The sequence below is a fragment of the Barbatula barbatula genome, assembly GCF_947034865.1.
Source record: "Barbatula barbatula genome assembly, chromosome: 2".
NCBI lineage: Eukaryota > Metazoa > Chordata > Actinopteri > Cypriniformes > Nemacheilidae > Barbatula > Barbatula barbatula.
In genome coordinates, this window is record NC_136767.1 from 28,100,540 (window position 1) to 28,122,560 (window position 22,021).

Genomic DNA, 22,021 nt, shown 5'->3' on the forward strand with positions numbered 1-22,021 from the left:
TAAAACAAACTATTTATGTACATCCCTATATTGTTAATATAAAATAAATCAGATTATGTTAAATAATGTAATGTATAGATCTGCATGACGTTCGTTTTCATTGGTTTAGCCCGTAAACGGGGCGGGAACAAAGCCGGAAGATGACCGGAGCTCGCGGCAATGACACAAAACGCGCCAAATTTCTACTTCATAGTGACAATGAACAGCGGGGATACATCACAACAAGAATAATACAAAATCCAGTTAACCATATGTATTGTGTGTACATTTACAAGACATACGACTTCTCTTTACTTTTATTGAAAAAAGAGGGATATATTATAGCAGTTTGTTAAATATCGTCATATTAGTGAAGGCTAATCTTCTGTACGTGCTAGCTGTTCTGTGGGATTTGGACATTCCTGTCAGCTATGGTTCTACAAAACAGTGGACGGTATAAATCAGACCGGGGAGGTGATCAGGACAACCAGCAGTAAGTCTTTATAATACTATTGACTGAAATGTTGCGATGTTTATGTCGTCTGTCCATCACTTTCTCCTCTCGTGCAGTCTTCCAGCTGTTGTTTCTGTTATAATCCAGTTCTTGTTGCAGTCAGTTTGACTTTGTTGCTTTTAATAGTGAAGATGCTTCTGCCCTGTCCGCTGTCAAACGGCTGGAGCGCAGTCAGTTTACCGATACGATGGACGAGCGCTTCGGCTTTGAGCGGATGAAAGAGCCCGGGGAGAAGACTGGCTGGCTGATCAACATGCACCCGGTAATACTGAATATAAGAAAGCCTGTCAGTGTGATGTGCTCGTGGCTTTATGAGTTTTTAGTATGGTTTTATTTTTTAGACCGAGATCTTGGACGATGACAGGAGAATGATCAGTGTGGTGGACTACTACTTCATACAGGAGGATGGAAACAGATTTAAGGTGTGTGAGAACTGAGAACGACTGTCCAAATCTAGTTTACTTTGCCTGTATACTACTGTTTAAAGTTAAAAATAAAACACTACAGCATTTAATTAAGTTACAGTGCAATTTTTGCGCGATTTTAATATTGTAGAATGAATGTATTTGGGGGATTTTATTCCACTTTGACATAAACTATAACTTATTATAACAACCGAGGTTGCCAATATGACTTTTTGTGTAATCCTGCCCTGACAGGTTGCCCTTCCCTATAAGCCATATTTCTATTTAGCTACCAAAAAGGTGAGTTTTTAACTATTTTACTCGAATCAAAAAGCTTTGAAGATACAAGAATAGATGGATCAAGTTATATTTGTTTTTCGGTTTTCTGGAAGAACTGTGAGAGGGAGGTTATCTCCTTTCTGTCAAAGAAGTTCCAAGGGAAAGTGGCGAAACTTGAAATGATTGTCAAAGAAGACTTAGATCTGGTAAGAAAAGGAGGCGTCTGTTGGTACTGTTACATAATTCACAACATCCGTAATATTTCTATTTCGGCTCATGAGATGTTTAAACATTTATCCATCGTGTGACTGTCTTTAAAGGCGAATCATCTTGTGGGACTGAAGAGGAACTACGTTAAACTTTCTTTCAACACGGTGGATGACCTTATTAAAGTCAAAAGAGAAATCTCGCCAGCTATCCGTAAGAACAGGGAGAGAGAGAAGTCCAATGATGCCTATACCAGCATGTTATCCAGGTATGCACTGTGTCAGGGTAGTAAGATGGTTAAGTGTTGTAGTGAAAAAAAAGTATGATTTAATTTTTATACCTTTGTAATATCAGCATGAAAAAAAGATGTATCAGTTGTGGAGATTTATTACAAATTGATAAATATTTTGATTCTGATAACTTTTTTTCTTCATGTTTCAGCGCTCTGGCTGGTGGGAGTGTTGTGACGGAAGATGAGGGTGGTTCATCGAAGAAGATGACTGAACAGCTCGACAACATCGTAGACATGCGGGAATATGATGTGCCTTATCACGTTCGTGTAGCCATTGACCTTAAGATTCATGTGGTAAGCATAGTGATCATAAGCTTGTGCACTGATCAACATAGAGTTCGTCAAGTGTTTAATATTGCAGTTTACAGTGTTTGTGTTTATTGCATTCATCGTTAGGCTCACTGGTATAATGTGCGGTACAGAGGAAGTGCTTATCCACCTGAGATCGTGCTCAGGGAAGATCTTGTAGAAAGACCTGTAAGTGTATTATCCAATGCTTTGTGAGTCCTTTAAGAGAAACAGTACTTTTTTTCCAAAAATAAACATGTAAAGAAATGTCTATTAATAAATATAATGTTTATTTGACATATCTCAGTTTGTGATTAATTGCATGGCAATGTTTTCCTCTGTCTCTAAGGATCCTGTTGTGTTGGCATTTGATATTGAGACCACCAAGCTCCCACTAAAGTTTCCTGATGCTGAAACTGACCAGATCATGATGATCTCATACATGATAGACGGACAGGTAGGTCCTACATTTGGAATCTTTCTCTGAACTGTGCACGACACGTGTCTGAAAATGCATGTGAGCCCAACTATTTCCCTTACTGGTGATTAATACGATTTAGCTGTAATAGTGTCTTAATTGAATCTTTTTTTAGGGCTTCCTCATCACAAACCGAGAAATTGTCTCGGAGGACATTGAGGAATTTGAGTTCACCCCAAAACCCGAGTACGAAGGCCCCTTTACTATATTCAATGAACCTGATGAGGTTAGTTTGTTTAAATTACAAAAAGCCTGTTATGTACTGATTTGTGTTACAAAATTACATTAATGAATGTTTTTTTATCTTTCTGTCTGCCCACAGGCCTCTCTCATCCAGAGATGGTTTGAACACGTCCATGAGACCAAGCCCAACATTTTTGTCACATACAATGGAGACTTCTTTGACTGGTAGGATGTGATTTGTGTGTCTTGAGTAACACCTCATGCAGAAGCATTCTTTGTTTTTTCTTTCTTGGTCTGCTACACACTGCATCATTTGTGTTTAGTTACGTATCTTGTGTGTGATGGTAAATGTATGTGTCCTTGTTTTCAGGCCGTTTGTGGAGACCCGGGCGGCTCACCATGGCCTGAATATGTATCAAGAGATCGGTTTCCAGAAGGACAATCAAGGGGAGTATAAAGCCAGCCACGCCATTCATATGGACTGCCTCAGGTAAGAGTGGCTGTTGTGTGTTCTATAATAATAATTATCTTGGATGTAAGCCACCCAGCTCAATGGATATTAAAGAAATCAGCAAAACATTTTAACTTCATATCATGAAAAACCTAAGTTGAACCTTTGCTTTCGTATGACTTTCAGTGTTTCCCATACATTTATTTGTTTGTGACAGCCCACCACACTATCAACACTAACCCACAAATAGATTTTTCATGATTCTCCTTTATTATTTTACTATTTAAAACTGTTTAAACATGCTGCAGTTTTAAGCAGCATGTTGATGCTCAGCGCCTCTCTCTCTCTCATGTTACGTGCAGCGCCACCCTCTACACCAAGTGCCAGTTGGGCATAAAAGCGTCACTTTAGTTTGGTAACGGAATAATTTAAAGCATTATAAATGTAAAAATGGTAATAAGATTATAGTTCCAAGCCCATGTAACTATACATTACAGCTGCGTTACATCGTTGCCGTTTTATAAATTATATTATTAAAGCAAAATGGCTTTTTCAAAGTCTGGACGCCTGCCTGTTGCACCAGTGACGTCATCGAACTGAAACCTCTAAATGCCTGCACGGAAAGTCATACCAAACCCCCTCACCTTAAGCTAAAAACTCCTAACAGCCAATGCTATCGCTGCAGCTTCAACGGATTGGATGGAACGCAGACAAGGAGACTAGACGCTGTTATATGATTGGCCCAAGTGTTTCTCTCATGATCCAAGTTAGCCTTTATGCTCCAATTGTAAGTACAGTATGAGACAAATAAGTAATATAGCCAAAGCACATAGCCGCTCTTTAATGTGTATGGATGGTGATTTTGTCAGACGACAACAGAAGTTAAAGTGACAGCTGGTTGTATTAGACACAAGGCGTTATTGGGGTGTGTTAAGGCACTATTTTATACTCGTTCTATGTCTGATAAACAGAACAGATAATATGTGAGAATAACATTGAGTTGTATTAAAATACTGTAAAATGTGACGGAAAGCAAAACTAATTTCAGGTGCCAACACCAAACACCGTCATTAGCGCCACAAGTGTCTCATAATCCGGTGGGGAACACTGACGTTATAATGACTTGACATTTGTATTCATATGCTCTCTCTCTCTCTCTCTACCTTAGGTGGGTAAAGAGAGACAGTTACCTGCCTGTTGGAAGTCATAATTTGAAGGCTGCAGCGAAAGCCAAGTTAAGCTATGACCCTGTTGAGCTGGACCCAGAGGAGATGTGCCGTATGGCTAATGAAGAACCACAGGTGCTCGTCTGTTCGCTTACACAAACATTTACTCATCAACTTTCTGTTTTCTCCTGGAATGATGCGACAGAAATCGTATTAATGTCTACGTTTCTTTTTCCGCAGACTCTGGCCACCTACTCCGTGTCTGACGCTGTGGCCACATACTACCTTTACATGAAATATGTTCACCCCTTCATTTTTGCCCTTTGCACCATTATTCCTATGGAACCTGATGAGGTCTGTATTCACTCCGTATCCTACGTTTTTCATTTCAAGACTGATGAAACAGAAAAAGGGAAATAGTTTGTTTTTTTGTGTTTGTAAAACAGGTTTTGCGTAAAGGTTCCGGCACCCTGTGTGAAGCCCTGCTGATGGTTCAGGCGTTCCACGGCAATATCGTCTTCCCAAACAAACAGGAGCAGGTGTTTAACAAGCTGACGGAAGATGGTCATGTTCTCGACTCTGAGACATACGTGGGGGGTCACGTAGAGGCTCTGGAATCAGGAGTGTTTCGAAGTGACATCCCCTGTCGCTTTAAAATGGTTATTGAGAACTTTGTGGATCAGAATTTTTCGTTTATCTCAAAATTGTTTAGTTTGAACTGCTGTCAATGCATAATTCAATGTTGTTTGACAGAATCCAGCGGCGTTTGACTTCCTGCTTCAGAGGGTGGAGAGAACCCTTCGCCATGCGATCGAGGAAGAGGAGCAAATTCCACTCGAGCAGGTCACCAACTTCAATGAGGTCAGTCAGAGTATGTTTACTTTTAATGAGCTGTCAAATGGCTCTTTAATGAGAAAACATGTCCTGTTATTCTTCTTTGTTTAGGTGTGTGAGGAGATAAAGAAGAAGCTGATATCTCTGAAGGAAGTACCTAACAGAATCGAGTGTCCTCTTATTTACCATCTGGATGTGGGGGCCATGTACCCCAACATCATCCTTACCAACAGACTACAGGTTTGTTACATTTATCAGTTTTAACATTTAGTCATTTAGCAGACGTTTTTATCCAAAGCGACTTACAAATGAGGTGAACAATAGAAGCAAATGGAACAACACAAGTACAACAAAAAGCACAGATGCAATAAAACAGATGTATTCTTTTGTGTAATTATTTCCTTCTGATTATCATAGAATGACTATTAAATGAACTCAGAAATATTGCTCTTGCTAGATGTTTATTTACATTTATGCATTTGTCAGGGGCTTTTATCCAAAGCAACGATCATTTGAATGTGCATGTTTTTATCAGTACATGTTCCCTGGGATACAGACGCAAATGTAGTAAATAGAAGATCTTGGTTTTCTTTAACTTTCCCAGCCGTCCGCGATGGTGGATGAAGCCACCTGTGCCGCTTGTGATTTTAATAAGCCGGGTGCAAACTGTCAGCGCAGAATGGCATGGCAGTGGAGGGGCGAGATCAGTATGTCATTCAAAAATTTTTTTGCATATCTTTGTGAATTGTAAAAAATATAACCGTCGTTAAATGAGCTATGCGTAGTTTTGTACAGCACTTTGAATTTCCAGTGTGCTTATTCTTTAAATGAACTTTTTGCTAGTGCCAGCCAGTCGGAGTGAGTTTCATCGCATACAGCAACAGCTGGAGTCCGAGAAGTTTCCACCCCTTTTTCCTAACGGCCCTCCTCGAGCGTTCCACGGGCTCAACCGAGAGGAACAGGCGCGGCACGAGAAGAAACGCTTGGGAGGTCAGCAAACTCTTGTTTGAAGACCAAGAAAACCTAAAATGATGTACTTCTGTAAGATAAAACCTGTGAAATGTAACTAGAAATGAACGGTCTCTCTGCCTGTTTTCTAGACTACTGCAGAAAAGCTTACAAAAAAGTTCATCTGACCAGACTGGAGGAGAAAGTCACTACCATCTGTCAGAGAGAGAACTCATTTTATGTCGACACAGTTCGAGCTTTCAGAGATCGGCGATACGAGTTCAAAGGTCTCCACAAGGTACTGGAGAGAGACATTCTGAAGTCTGGTCTACTGTTTCTAACTGTACTTCTAGTTTTAGCAATCTAACCATATTTTGCAACTTATTTGGAAAAAAAGGGTTGTGAGTGATACTCTTCTTTACCGTCTGTTCTCTGTGGAGGTGTGGAAGAAGAAGCTGTCTTCAGCTCAGGATAAAGGGGACGCGGCAGAGGCAAAGCGCTGTAAGAACATGGAGATTCTCTATGAGTCTCTACAGCTGGCACACAAGTGCATCCTCAACTCCTTCTACGGATACGTCATGAGAAAAGGGTACAGAACAATCACTATCGTAAACACTCCATATCGAGACCATAAAATAACTTTTTTTACACATGTGGTTGCTGGTAAAGAAACCCCCAATTATGTGCCCCCATACCTACGAATAGGGTTTTATTGAACTGTATTGGTTTTAATATAGTAAGGTTGTTCGGCTGATGAGATTTGTTTGTAAAGGATATAGAATAAAAGCTGAGCAGATGTCAACTTCTACCGCTATACAAGTATGACCACAAAACCAGTCTAATAAATTTGTAGCAATAGCCAAAAAAACATTATATGTGACAAAATTATTGATATTGTTATTGTACGCCAAAAATCGTTAGGATAATAAGTATCCTCTTTCGGGCTCATCTACTCTCCACAACGGTAAGCCAATAGAGAGCCTTAAAACAAACCTGTTTATTCTTAGTAACAGCCTGCTAAAGCACCTCTGATGGACAACTTGCAAGCCATTTTCTCAATATTCATTGTTTTTTGCACCCTTACATTCCAGATTTTCTAATTGTTGTATCTCGGCCAAATATTGTCCTATAGAAATGGTTTGTTATCAATGGAAAGCTTATTTATAGCTTTCAGATAATGAATTAAAACTGACCCCATGACTGGTTTTGTGGTCCAGGGTCAATTTAAAGTTTTATCAGATTTAGATTTAAAGATGTAATTTTTCTATATTATTCAGTCCTAGAACGGAAGATTTTTTATTCCCGATGTTGTAATGTATGTGTATATTGCTATTTTACTTAATGCATTGTTTTGTGTTCCTCAGGGCTCGGTGGTACTCAATGGAGATGGCAGGGATAGTTTGTTTCACTGGAGCCAACATCATCACCCAGGCCAGAGAGCTCATCGAGCAGATCGGGTCAGAATCCTACATCATCATTCCAGACGTGATTCATCTCACTTCAGTTTGTTGATCTTGGTTGAATTTATGCTTTAGGAGGCCTCTGGAGCTTGACACTGATGGTATCTGGTGTGTCCTTCCCAACACCTTCCCTGAGAACTTTGTCATCAAGTCTACAAACGAAAAGAAACCTAAAGTGACCATCAGTTATCCAGGAGCCATTCTTAATATCATGGTCAAGGTGAGTTGTGCTTTACTTTGGACAATGAACTACAGTATATTCTAGGGGTGTTACGAGATTTATCCCACAAGACTTTTTTTTTTAAGTAATCATGAAATATATAGGGAAAATGTATGTTATTCATCTTAAAAACACAAAATGCTAAAAATTTAGGCATAATAAAATCAACCTTCGAATTAAACGTTTTACTATTTTAATGAATCGTATTATGCAGTTAACAATACTAAATGTTCTGTACTCAACTGACAGGCAGTAATTTCACAAAAATAAGCTTATAGTAAAGAGCTGTGGTTGATTCTTTATACGATTTTTGCATAGTGCTCGTGTTAGCAGAGGTGGCGATCATATCACGCTGTCAATCCTCCTTCCTCGACTGACTGAACCTTCAGAGAAACAGACACCCCTAGTATATACTGCCAACAGTTTTTGTATGAACCTGATTCTATTTTGAACCTTTATTTTAGGAGGGCTTCACCAATCATCAATATCAGGAGCTTGTGGACCCAGCATCTCTAACATACGAGACCAGAGCTGAGAACAGCATCTTCTTTGAGGTTGATGGGCCGTACCTGGCTATGATTCTACCTGCCTCCAAAGAAGAAGGCAAGAAGCTGAAGAAGAGGTGTGAGATGCTGCTCCACAACAAGCTGCACTTTTACAGATCCCACTGTTTAGATGTCCTTTTGTATTGTCATTTCAAATTCAATTTCATCCACTATATGTGTGCACATCATTTGAACATCTATTGACTTGTAATAGAATTGGTTTCATCTTGTTTTTTGTATCCTCCGTTCAGGTACGCAGTGTTTAATGAGGACGGATCTCTGGCTGAGCTGAAGGGTTTTGAGGTGAAGAGAAGAGGTGAACTTCAGCTCATCAAAATCTTCCAGTCTTCAGTGTTCGAGGCTTTTCTAAAAGGCACGACCCTGGAAGAGGTTTACGCCTCTGTGGCTAAAGTGGCCGACTACTGGCTGGACGTGCTTTACAGCAAGGTTAACGAAATACAACAGTTATAACTATTTAAATTCTTGCTGTATTTGCAGTCTTTTTTATGATCTGTGTTTTTTCTACAAGGCTGCTAACATGCCAGACGCAGAGCTGTTCGAGCTCATTTCGGAAAACCGTTCCATGTCACGTAAACTGGAAGATTACGGAGAACAGAAATCCACGTCCATCAGCACGGCCAAACGTCTCGCGGAGTTCCTTGGAGATCAAATGGTTAAAGACGCCGGTCTCAGCTGTCGATACGTCATCTCCCGTAAACCGGAGGGGTCACCTGTCACCGAGAGGTAAACGAACCTCAAACAAACAAACAAGACCTCAATACAAGCAGTGCTCTAAAAGGGCCCAATGAAACCTTTTACTGTGTTGAATCCTTACAGAGCGATCCCTCTGGCCATTTTCCAGGCAGAGGAAAGTGTTAAAAAGCATTTCCTTCGCAAATGGCTGAAGATGCCCAGCCTTCATGATCTTGATATCAGATCTGTGAGTTCTCTTTACTGTTGGTATTAGTTATTATGAGCTATGGCCATAAGCTATTTTTATTTTGAGACCGAGTGTTGAATCATTCTTATTTTCCATTATCATATCTGGTTTGTGCAACTCCCATGTAAGATTCTGGACTGGAATTACTACATTGAACGCTTGGGTAGTGCCATTCAGAAGATCATCACTATCCCTGCAGCTCTACAACAGGTAAATGAACCCTCACCTTCACTTAAACCTTCTTGTTCTTTCGCATTGTAAAGGATGAACTGGCAAAAGTTCAGTTTTGATCATTTGCAACATAACTTCGGTTTTGCTAAGCTTATCTTACATTAAAAATAACCTTTTTCTGAGTCGCTATTGCGCATGAACACATGGGTGGCAGGCACCTCACATAAGCTCCACCCCTGAGAGTCATCAGAATCATCTCAGGCAGCTAGAGTGGCCATATTGAGCGTTGCATTCCTCTCCAATAATTGTATTGACAGTGGCACATCTTGTTAATATATATTATCGTTGGTAGTATCTCCCATCTCACTGGTTCAGAGAGTCAGAGATGTTTTGATTGGTTATTCATTTGTATGTCTTGTGTTTCGTTCCCAGTTATGACCGTCCACGTTTTCTTTTTACAGGTGAAAAATCCCGTACCAAGAGTCCGCCATCCAGACTGGCTTCATAAGAAGCTTCTGGAAAAGAATGACATCTACAAACAGAAGAAAATCAGCGAGCTGTTTACCAGTGAAGGAAAAAGACAGGTACCATCAGAATCATTCACGCTCTCCCTGTCCCGTCCATCTGCGTCTATATGTCCACCTGTTTGTCCTTTTGTCTGTTTTAGGTGGCCCAACAAACTCTCGCAGTAGGTGAAACTCCTGATATGGAGGATTTTGGGGCTCACCTGCGCCCCCTGCAGCCCGCCATACTCATCAGCACTAAGAGAAAGAGGATTTCACAGAGCGGGGAAAGCCAGACTGAGTCACAAGACCAGGAGCTCACTCAGTCTTGGAGAGAAATACTTGGACCACCGCCGGCAATTGGTAGCAGTCGGGTAAAACAGATCTGTCACCAGTCATCCTTTTGAAAGAGCTTAATTTGGCAACTGTTACATTTGTATGCATGTGTGAACAGGAGGAACTTCTGGTCTGGCTGCGCTACCATAAGAAAAAATGGGAGCTGCAGATTCGCCAGAGGAAGGAACGCAGGAAGCGACGGCGTTTGATGGACGGGGAATCTCAGTCAACCGGAGGAGGAGTCATCCGTGATGGACCGACAACAGGACTCGGTAGCTTCCTGCGGAGGACCGCCCGGAGTATACTAGACATGCCCTGGCAGATTGTTCAGGTAAGTCAGCGAAACAGCTTTGAATAGTTCACCCAAAATCATTTTTATGTACTCACCCTCTGGTATATGTCGATAATTTATTTTTTGTTTCTAAACCACTCCCCCCCAGATTGCAGAGACCAATCACCCAGGACTTTATAAACTGTGGGCGGTAATCGGCAGCGACCTGCATTGCATGAAACTCAACATCCCACGAGTGTTTTATGTCAATCAAAGAGTGCCAAAGCAAGATGAGGCAGCTACCTGCAAAAAGGTGCCATTTTCAAAACTGTCAGTTCTGGTCATTGTAGATGGAGACATGTAGATGAATGTCAAGTTGTGCTCCCAGTTGAGTTTCTGTCCTCAATACATTTGCTTTCCAGGTAAACAGGATACTTCCTCGCTCGAGTGTGTCTTATTTCCTGTACCAGTACACAGTTCCCGAGGACATGTACCAGGAACACATCAATGAGATCAATGCTGATCTCGCCGCTCCTGATATTGAGGGTGTATATGAGACACAGGTCAGTGTGTCTCCCAAATGAGTTTCTAAAGAAATCTGCTGTGAAGAGGCACATTGTCCTTATTGAGAGTTAAACATGTCTGTAGGTTCCACTGCTGTTCCGGGCTCTGGTCCAGCTGGGCTGCATGTGTATGGTCAACAAACAGGTGGTCAGAGACCTTGCTGGCAGAGAAGCGGACACATTTGACCTGGAACATCTAGAGATGAGATCTTTGGCGCAGTTCAGCTACCTCGAGCCAGGTTACAAAACCGTTCCCAAATGCACTGTTTGGTGATGGATGTGTGTCATGGTAATGAAGAACATGTTGTGTTGTACGTGTTATAGGCAGCGTAAGGCACATTTACCTGTACCATCACAGTCAGGGTCACAAAGCTTTGTTTGGGCTCTTCATACCCTCCCAACGCAAAGCCAGCGTGTTTGTCCTCGACACGGTATGCGACACAACTCTCCTTATCAACTTATAATTGACCTTTACCCAAAAGATGATCTGAATTGCTTTGTTTATAATACGCTGTCATGTATTACGGCCACAGGTACGCAGTAACCAGATGCCAAACCTGAGCACGCTGTACGGGGCAGAACGCACGGCGCTGCTGGAGAAGACCACTGAGGACCTTCTGCCTCCTGAAAAACATCTGTTCGAAGTCCGGGCTGAAAACGACATCAAAGCGATTTATCGTGCTCTGCAGCGTATTCTGCTCAACTACAAGGTACGACCAGCACGTCTCAATGCCACTAGAGGCTCAATAATCACAACAGAAGGAGAATAACAGAATAACGTGTGTGCAGGAGGAGCGCCGCGGACCGACTCTCATTGCCGTTCAGTCTAACTGGGATCTCCGGCGTCTGGCTTCCGGCATGGCGGTCCTGGAGGAGTTTCCTGTGGTGCCGGTTCACGTTATTGACGAGATAAGCTACAACGTTCTTGACTGGCAGCGTCACGGGGCTCGTCGCATGATTAAACACTACCTCAATCTAGACAGCTGCCTGTCACAGGCTTTTGATATGGCCAGGTACTAACTGAAACTGGAGTGTTGAGATCAGTCAACACTTAATATAATCATTTGTATAATGTTGCTTAGAAATGTTATCTTGACCTTTATCTATGTTTTTATTTCTGATCACCAAAAAGATCCTTTGTTATATTGTATAGACCAATTGACAAACACAGACCGGAGATTTGGGCCATGCGCACATGTGTCCGATAAATCCGTCTATATTAGTACATAGTAATGTTTTATGTTATGAAGTCAAGCTCTCAAAGACTTCGCTTGCTGTAAAACAACAGTCAGTTTGACCTCTTTGCCCCGAAATGGCCTTTGTCTGTCTTCAGGTATTATCACTTACCTGTCGGAAACCTGCCGCAAGACGTTTCTATATTTGGATCGGATCTATTTCTTGCGCGTCATTTGAGAAAGCACAACCACCTGTTGTGGCTTTCGCCCACGGCACGGCCGGACCTCGGGGGGAAAGAGGCTGACGACAGTAGACTGGTGATGGAGAGTGATGAGAGGGCATCCATGGAGATCAACAGCCAAGGCTGCTACTCCACAGGTGAGCACATTAAGTCAATCTACACCGATTGGACATGTTTACGGCAAAACTCTATTAATAGCTGAGGATCCATGTGCCAATTGACGTCATGGTTTTAATTATTTGTTTATAGAACCTTGTTGTGCGTTTCCATTGCGCATTTCCAGTCTTTATTTGTTGTCTATGTTTTATTATACATAGAAATATTCTCAAATATGAAGATTTGGGGACTTTCTAAAAGAAGTGTTCGGGCCCGTTTAGACAGAACCCGTATTTTGCTGTTAGACGCACCACTTTTGAATTGTTTTCAGTTGACAGGAAGCGTTCTGCGTGCTGTTTACGCGTGCCGGGCGCATCGTGTTATTGGCGGAGCGCCAGAGCAACTCTGAGCAGAAAGGCTCTTGACGTCATGCGCCTTTTTTCCTATTGGCGGACCTTTGGTCACTTGCATTTAAAAACAAAGAAGCATTCATTATACAGCAACACATTGTCGAGAAAGGGCAAACTGCATATAGCCGCTCTGTAATGTAATGTGATTTTGTCTGATGATGTTGCGTTTAAAAATCAGGACTTGAGCAACAGTTAAAGTGGCATTCAGTTGTAAAATACAGTATTATGTGACAGATCAGAGATGAGAAAAAAACATATCAAGTGCTAACATGACGTTGTTTACGTCACAAATATGCTAATTAGTTTGTGACGTCACCAGCGCCACAACTCTGTCAAAATCCTGTGGGAAACACTGATATGACAGTTAACAGCAACTAGAGCGCTCGCACTATAATCCTTGACTGACAGGACAGCTGTTTCGGTGTTTACCTACTGTGCTTCTCTTTTCAAAGAGTCAAACAAAAGAGTGAAAAGCACGTTCTGTCCGATCGACAAGTATTTCAGCTGGTTTTTTTTCTAGTTTGCGTGGAGTTGGATATTCAGAGCTTGGCGGTCAACACCATACTACAGTCCCAGCATGTGAACGACATGGAGGGCGGGGCCAGCATGGGCGTCAGCTTCGATGTCATTCAGCACGCGTCGCTGGAGGAAATGATGTCAGGGAATCAGGGGGCAAGCATGGTGGCCAGCTACGACGAGACCGCGCTCTGCTCCAACACATTCAGGTACGCATATATGACAAAATGCCGTAAATGCACGTTGACTTTTTGTGGGAAAACATCTGAGATCTCCGTCCTCGTGCAGGATTCTAAAGAGCATGGTTGTCGGGTGGGTTCGAGAGATCACACAGTATCACAACGTCTATGCCGATAATCAGGTGATGCATTTTTACCGCTGGCTGAGATCTCCCAGTTCACTCCTGTATGACCCGGCTCTTCATCGCACTCTTCTCAACATGATGAAGAAGATCTTCTTACAGTGAGTGTGCAACACTAAACCTTCATCACCTTCACAAAAGTTTTATTACACTTTACCATGATGCCTGGAAGTTACCCGGTTATCATCGAAAAGAACGTTATCCAAGCAAGTTTATATACAGTAGATTAAAAACACTATTGTATGTTGTTTAGGAAGACCTAAGAATACATTTGACCTGAATTTGCTAATATTTGTTAACTCGACCATCAGGCTCGTGGCAGAGTTTAAGCGTCTGGGGTCATCTGTGATCTATGGAAATTTCAACCGGCTCCTCCTGTGCACCAAGAAACGAAGCATTAATGACGCCATCGCATATGTTGAGTACATCACTAACAGGTCTGTTATATAATGTCACCGGAATCTGTTTCATAAAGCAAAGCTTCTTATTCGATATCTGATCTTGTGCATTCGATTACCAGGATTCATTTCTCTCTCTGTCTTGTGTTACTCTGGACTGTAGCATACACTCACGGGAGATCTTCCACTCTCTGTCCATCACATTCTCACGCTGTTGGGAATTCCTGCTGTGGATGGATCCGGTGAACTACGGAGGAGTGAAGGGAAACCTGCCCTCTAGCCTTCACTATGGCGAGGTGAAACCATGCTTTCAAAGCTGGTCGTTGAAATGATTCAAATGAAGCCAGAAGTTCAACTGAAACGTTTACACTTGATCTAGGATGGAAAGGCGAAAAAGAAAGATGGAGCAACGGAGGATGGAAGCGAGGATGAGGAGGATGAAGTAAACAGAGGGGAAGATGAGGAACAGGATGGTGATGCGGATGATGTCGAAGACCTGATTGAAAGTAACTGGAACATCATGCAGTACCTTCCTCAGACAGCGTCTTGTCAGAAGTACTTCCTCATGATTGTCTCAGGTACACTTTCTGGTTTTGCTTGGCTTCTCAAAAAAACCTTATTGTTGTTGTACAGATGCACAATCCTTCACCATAGGGATATTGACAATATTGTAATAATATCGTGTTTTTTTCCTAGCCATGATAATTGTGTAGCAAGGTGTTTTTTTCTTTTTACACCAGGTCACCCAAACATTTAAAAGCATTGACGAAACTTTGAAAACCACTTCCTATAAAATTGTTTTCTTGCAGCCTATATCGCTGCTGTCTATCACAGCATGAGGCAGGAGCTTCGGAGGAATGCCCCTGGTGCCACCCCCATAAAGAGGCGAGGCGGCTCCCAGGTATCCCAGCAGCCCACCGGGGATGTTAGCGCACTTCCTGGTAAGATAATCAAGTCCTTTTCAAAGTATTGACTATTTTAAGCATGATGTGTCAACTTAAAAACCATCTATAATACAACCAGTACTTTTCAAAAATGTTAACTAATTACTTTAAAGGACTTTTTTTAGTTAAAAACTTAATATTCTCATGCTGTGTACACAACTTTGTCCCCGTCCCATTACAGATACATGTCGTTTTCCACATATAAGGAAATTTTACATATTCTATTAAAATATAATTCATAGTTTATTTCTAATTATGTATGATTAATAAAAACCTGCATAAATTATTTGAAATCATTATAAAGGGAAAACATTTTTTATAAGAAAATCATGTTTGACATCTTAAAACCAAGATTTTGTGAGAATCACCCATAAATGCATAAGACAATATGCAGCTTTTTACCATTTGACTGATGTGTTTTGTTACTCTTCTCTGTCGCTGCGTCAGGTTTGATCACATTTTCCCAGGAGTACGTGTCAAGTGAACTGACGCAGAACTTCTTCACCATCACTCAGAAGATTCAGAAGAAGGTGTCAAGCACCCGCAGTGTGACGCTGCCATCAGAGATGTTCCCCGTTCTTCCTGGTTCTCACCTGCCCCTCAATAACCCGGCGCTGGAGTTCATCAAGTACGTCTGTCAGGTGCTTTCTCTGGACTCCAACATCGTCAGTCAGATGAACAAACTGAAGCGCGATCTGCTGCGATTGGTCGATGTTGGTGAATTTTCAGAGGACGCTCAGTTCCGTGACCCCTGCAAGTCATACGTCCTGCCTGAGGTCATCTGCCATCACTGTAACTTCTGTCGTGACCTCGACCTCTGCAAAGACCCTGCGGTGGCCCAGGTGAGAACGTGACACCTCATTTAAAACGCCATCGAGGTCGAGCTTTTATTTGTACCAAATGTGTAACATTTGCTTAACGGTCTGCCTTGTTTGAGATCATAAAAATATTTTCCCCTCTCTCATTTCTTTCCCTGTTCTCCATGCAGGATGGTTCGGTTCTTCCTCAGTGGTTTTGTTCGAACTGCCAGGCTCAGTATGAAACCGAGTCCATAGAAATGGCGCTTGTGGAGGCGCTACAGAAGAAACTCATGAGTTACTCACTTCAAGACCTGGTGGGCACTCCAAGAACATCATTTACACACACCTACCTCATGTGCAGCGTTTTTTAAAAACATTTAAAAAACGTGAAATATGTAGTTAAAATAAGGACGTGTAGATTGAACAGGAAGTAATAACTTTATCGCTTCATAGGAATGTGCCAAATGCAAAGGTGTGAAAGAAGCAAACATGCCCCTGTACTGCAGCTGCGCTGGAGACTTCCAACTCGCCTTCACCACAAAGGTACCTGAGCTGATATTTAAAGACCTCACGAAATCACTTGTGCGGCTTTTATTTCATGTCTGTTTGCCTTGAGACCCCCTGTACACTTCTGCGTGTTGACACGATTCATATTTAGCTGATCTTTAAGGATCAAAAATAAAGCCTTGTGATGAGCCTGTCTAGTGATTTTATGGGGTCTTGAATACTTATAAAGACCAGATTGTTTTTTGTTATATTGGTCTGATGTGTAGTAATGTCGTTTCTTTTTGTTTGTTTGTGTGAAGAGCTTCACTGAGCAGGTAGACGTTTTCCGGAACATCGCCGCCCACTATAACATGACCTTCCTGCTGGAGACCATTGACTGGGTGCTTAGTATGAACTCATAGATTAGTTTTTTACCATACGGATGTTTGTATCATTTGTACAGTACAAAATTATTGTTGAAATATGTGGTTATTTGTAATGATTTTCGACTGTGAGAGATATAGGATGTGGTGCATTTTATATACTCGTGTGTAATAAATATTTCTGTATATGAAGAATTCATTAGTGCAAATGGTTTTCCGTTATTATTCACAGAATGAAAACGCTGGTTTTGATCGATGTAGTAAATGATGTTGAGAGATATTTATTTAGTCAAATGTATTGTACATAGTGCCGTTCAATTCATGTTACTATGGCAGTAGCTCATTTGGGTATTGATTTTTTTTTTTTTTTCGGGGTTGAAAGTTGAGCTTAATGAACGCAGTCAAAGAAATGGATTCATATTATTTACTTGTCTTCCCACAACGATAGAGATTCGATTACGTCATCAAAGACGCCATATCGTCGGATGTCAGGAAATTTAAGATTTTTATAATTTAATAACGGAAAATTATCCTGGAGTCTATGCCTGTATTTCCATCCAAAATGTTATAGTCTGGACCAAAGTTTGGTTGGTTATTTAGAACCCGTGAAATCACATCAACAAAAATAAAATAAAAAGGCTTTTGTGTTGTAGAGATAAACAGCCGCACAGCACTGCGGTAAAGTGCACCGTTGGTTCATTTTCCACAGCATCTCATTTGAGTCTCACCTGTCCCGTCTGGGGAGATGAGGTTTTATACGCACCCTCTATCATTACTTAAAGGCTGGTCCATAAACCTCAAAAGTGTGAGCTACAAAATCGATAGGTTTCTATTAATGACATTTAGGAGGTGGGCAGACACAGTCTCTCTTCCCCCAAATCTCATTATTGTAAGCAATATCAGAGGAGGAGCTCTTATCAGGTTAACACTGTTGAGTGCATCTCATCTCTGTGAACAAACCCTCTCCTCATCTTCTCCCGGACGATTCAGGCTTTCCCAGAACAGAGACGCACGCTTGTGTGGAAAGAATTGATCATTTCTGTCACTAATAACCTTAACTTAAATTTAGCCTTAAACTTCGTTATTTCAAATAGATTGAATATATGTTAAAGCCGCATCTCGCGTCATATCGCCATCTCTGTTAGAATCATAAAAGTGCAGGTTGCTTTTCTTGACATCGAACAACGTTAAAAACTTTCTGTAAAATTCGACCGACACCTCAGATTATAATTCAACGTCACATGCTTACCGTTGCCATCATTGCTCGATTCTAGTTTAAAGATGTCTATTTCAAAGAAATACCAAACACGTCTATCGCACGTGAGTTTTTAAATATTTATTGAAGCTAGAATTAAGAGATGTGTGTTTTTGGATACTTCAGATCAAAAGCTTAAGTTAACATACACATTTTGTGCTGTATGTGATTGTATTCCTCAGTGTCCTTTACGTAAAAATATTCTGTCAACTTCATCTTGGCATTGAATGGCATGGGTGGAGTCGGTGCTTTACAAAGGCACGCCATCTGAGAGGTCAGAGTGATTGGAGCCAAAGGTTGTAAGCGTCAGGCTAGTCGTCGTTGGCTGGATGGGGTCTTTAGATGCCTGATTAAAAACCAAAAAGTGGATAATGAAAGGAATCTTTGCCTGCTATTGATACATATACACTACCAGTCAAGCGATTGATTTACAATCTTAAAACATTTGATCTAAAACCTTTGCTCTAAACGCTCTAAAAATGCTGGGTTGTTTTAACCCATTGTTGGGTCAAATACAAACATTTTCCGGGGTTAAAAAAAAGATCCCATACTTACATCGTCAAACTTCTTGTCACTAAAAGCTTTGTTTTTGTCAATGAACGTCAGCAGGATCCAATCGCAGATGATTGAGCACTAGATGAGAAAAACACAAGATTTCTAAACATGCAGGAATAGTTTTTTCATGAATCATTTGCATAATTTTACTGACATTCATGTGATTTCAAACCTGTATAATTTACTTTATTCTGCAGAACACAAAATAAGCTATTTTCACCAAATATATTTTTGTAGCCAAACAATAATGGACTCCATTGACTTCCATTATATGGACACAAAATATCTAAAATATGTTCTGCATAAGAAAGTAATATACACTAGGTTCTGAGGAATAATGAAATATTTTTATGTTCGGGTGTGCATTCCCTTCAAACAAGTCTAAAGAGTCTCTTTTAATTTAATGTATGTTTAAGCAGTGAATTTACAAAAATCCAGATATAAGCCCAGATTTGTTAAGCGATGACAGGCTGGACAAAAGACTTTGAGCGGGAATGAACAAAAGCATTAGGGGTCCACAAATGCCTCTTTCCATCAAGGATCAAGCCCAAGGAAACCTGAGATCCCTCCCATAATGCAATTTGTGAGATGTCTATGTCTGCCATCAGTCTCAATACTGTGAGATTATTTCACTTTTCAGCCCAAAAATGTTCAACAGACATTTAGCAAGAACTTACGATTCCGACCGATGTCATGGCCGTGACTGTGCTGATGATGGTTGGAATGAGACTGAATCTTCCCGCCTGTAAAGACATGTACTGATGTAATATAGTGTAAGGTTTATAGGCAGTCATCATGTCAATGAGACATTAATGTACTTCCTGTACTGTATGATCTTACATGTCCATGTACGATAACATCCAGGCGAATCCCATAAGCTTTTATGAGCGTTCTGTACTCGACACCATCCTTATCGTAGTACTTTGCAAACCTGAGTGTAACAAAGACAATTACATTGACAGTATACTCAGTAGTAAAAACTACTCGGGACTTTCTGTACTCAAAGTGTAATGTTTCAAACATGTGCCGCTTTTACCCGTAAAAATATACTTTACATGGCATTTATTTCAAAAACCACTTTCCAAATATGTGACCCACAGTGTAAAAATGTTAACAGGATTTTTCAGTTATTTTTTAAAGATGTTTCACATAAAATTATATTTCATGTATTTTTCAAATATGGTTAAAAAAATAAAGTGATTGCAAATTAACCTGAAAAATGGGGGAAACATTTGCCAGCTGCCAGAAAATTGCATTTTTTTAACCAAGGTTTTTACAGTTTATTTTTGAGATACGGTCGAGAACTGTAAAATTACAGAAAAATACAGCAACTTTACAAGAAAAACGGGGAACACTATTTATTATGTATCGTGTAATTTTACATGGAAAAAGTGTTATTTCGCTCCATATTTCTGTTGCTCCATCTGACTTTTTACAGTGCAGTCTGTGATAACCCGACTAACGTCAATTCTCATCCTCCATAATGCAAGAAACATTCTGTGTAAATATAACCTTGCCAACTTTAATTATTTTTATGCGAAATAATAAAATCGTTAATCTCAGTATTTATCATAATATCCTAATATCACAAATAGATTATGCAACTAAACCCAGGATTTTACAGAAGGGGTCACATATTATAATCTAAGATTGCATATTTTTAAATGCATTGCGTATTATGGGGTCAAATTCTTGACATATATTCTTTACTGGGTGGCTGTAACAAGGGGTGTTAAGGATTGACGTGAATCCTTGAATCCTCCATTGAAAATGGAATAACTTGAGTTAATAATCAAATCTATTAATTCATCTATAGTTAATTATTGTAAATAAAAAACTAATGTCGTGATGTATCTGCTTTAAAATGCTAAAGGGGTGAAAAATATGAGCACATCAAAACCTCATATGTTTTAACATAACAAATTCTGTATTGTAGATGATTTGATCATCATTTTAAACTGACAACTACTGTAAAGTTTTCAAATGGTTAAGCGTAACCCCAAAGGTTATTTACCTGTAGTAGTAGCCTGAGGTTGGCAGGTCTTTTCTCATATCCAGCCTTCTGAATGAATATGTAGGAACGCATTCGGAGGGATCCAAATCAAAATCACACTTCCAATTAATAACCACTCCGATTATTCCACCCTGAAAACATAACAATTCAAATACATCTACAAACATAGATCAAAAATGACTAATAGAAGACAAAACGTGCTGGTAGATGCTAATATGTGCTGTATTGTACGTACGGTTTTGCAAAGTTCACTGAACTTCTCACTGGCCTGCTCTGCGATGAAGCCCAGACTGAACACAGGACAGTAAGGGTTGGTCACGGGGTGATAATGGCACTTTGTCAGTTTCTTTGGCTTGTTTGGTTTAATATTTCCCCTGCAGATGAAATTATAGACAATTTTAGATTGAAGTCGTAGCACGAATGGTCGCTCTTTAATGTTACGTTCTGCTTAAAGTATATCTTTATGTTAAACACAACAAGAAGTATTGAATGTAAAAGATTCATTACTTATATACTGTATAATACAACTTCCCTATAGTGCAACTATACAAACATTAAGTTATTTAAAAACAAATGTATGTTGGATACACAAAACTAATCTGATATGTCACGATCAAAATATTTTTAAAAATAACACAAAAATAGTCGAGTGTGTCCAACTTTTGACCTTGAACGATATGGTCAGACTGTCGGCGTCACCTCTACATCTTTTATTATGCACTTGGCATTTCGTATGCATACTTATACATGCATATATATATATATATATATATATATATATATATATCTTTTCTTATTTAATTGTGTTGTAATTCTCCAGTGTATTACTAAATCTTACAACTTTATATCCATTCCTATTCTTAACGTTGAATTCTATTTCTTATCTAATAGTTCATTGTTAATACGTTGTTTTCACTACATGCTGATGTGACCGATACAATTTTAACCTGAAGCCGATATATAGAAACTTCGAACGCTTTATCATTTTACTCTAAACCCGTTTTATGAAACGTGCTGAAACAAACCTGAGAACTTTGAACTTGGGGAAATGGATGGAATTCTTTATGAACACTGTGAAATTAATGGCCTGCTCCAAAGCTGCCTCCCTACAGGGATAGAAAAACACATTTTCAGTGCATTTGCTAGATTACTATTCATTTTCACTTATACGAATAACCTGCAGTACCGAATGACGGCAAATTCCTCGATGGGACACCAGGTTTTGATCTCGCAGGTCTTGAATGTGTAGTTGTAGTATGGTATACATCTGCCTGTTTTCTGACCTGTTCGAAAGCGTAGTTTGTAAACAAAGTATTTTAAACTGTGATTTTGGTATTCACGCATGTTGTCATCA

At 40.2% G+C, this 22,021-nt stretch overlaps 2 protein-coding genes across 2 annotated transcripts; one reads left to right on the forward strand and one right to left on the reverse strand.

Annotated features, from left to right (window-relative positions):
- The first annotated feature begins 189 nt into the window (after positions 1–189).
- Positions 190–17,049, forward strand: pole (polymerase (DNA directed), epsilon). The gene is made up of 48 exons (XM_079451283.1): positions 190–472; positions 620–755; positions 835–915; positions 1,153–1,197; positions 1,290–1,382; positions 1,497–1,651; positions 1,825–1,969; positions 2,072–2,152; positions 2,313–2,420; positions 2,557–2,667; positions 2,764–2,849; positions 2,995–3,114; positions 4,244–4,376; positions 4,482–4,595; positions 4,688–4,900; positions 4,995–5,102; positions 5,187–5,315; positions 5,680–5,782; positions 5,919–6,065; positions 6,176–6,321; positions 6,464–6,612; positions 7,388–7,480; positions 7,559–7,703; positions 8,168–8,325; positions 8,500–8,695; positions 8,778–8,992; positions 9,086–9,188; positions 9,318–9,398; positions 9,821–9,943; positions 10,027–10,236; positions 10,317–10,529; positions 10,639–10,782; positions 10,892–11,032; positions 11,118–11,271; positions 11,357–11,463; positions 11,566–11,742; positions 11,822–12,045; positions 12,366–12,586; positions 13,476–13,680; positions 13,760–13,933; positions 14,144–14,269; positions 14,394–14,526; positions 14,610–14,808; positions 15,040–15,171; positions 15,622–16,016; positions 16,163–16,288; positions 16,428–16,517; positions 16,781–17,049. The coding sequence occupies exons 1-48, from the start codon at positions 411–413 to the stop codon at positions 16,880–16,882; spliced, it is 6,852 nt and encodes a 2,283-aa protein (XP_079307409.1). The 5' UTR covers positions 190–410; the 3' UTR covers positions 16,883–17,049.
- Positions 17,050–18,348: 1,299 nt separating this feature from the next.
- On the reverse strand, positions 18,349–22,011 carry p2rx2 (purinergic receptor P2X, ligand-gated ion channel, 2; the record flags this gene model as incomplete). The annotated part of the gene is made up of 8 exons (XM_079471841.1): positions 18,349–18,444; positions 18,654–18,731; positions 19,331–19,396; positions 19,494–19,584; positions 20,668–20,798; positions 20,903–21,041; positions 21,693–21,773; positions 21,854–22,011. The coding sequence occupies 8 exons, from the start codon at positions 22,009–22,011 to the stop codon at positions 18,349–18,351; spliced, it is 840 nt and encodes a 279-aa protein (XP_079327967.1).
- Positions 22,012–22,021: the final 10 nt, after the last annotated feature.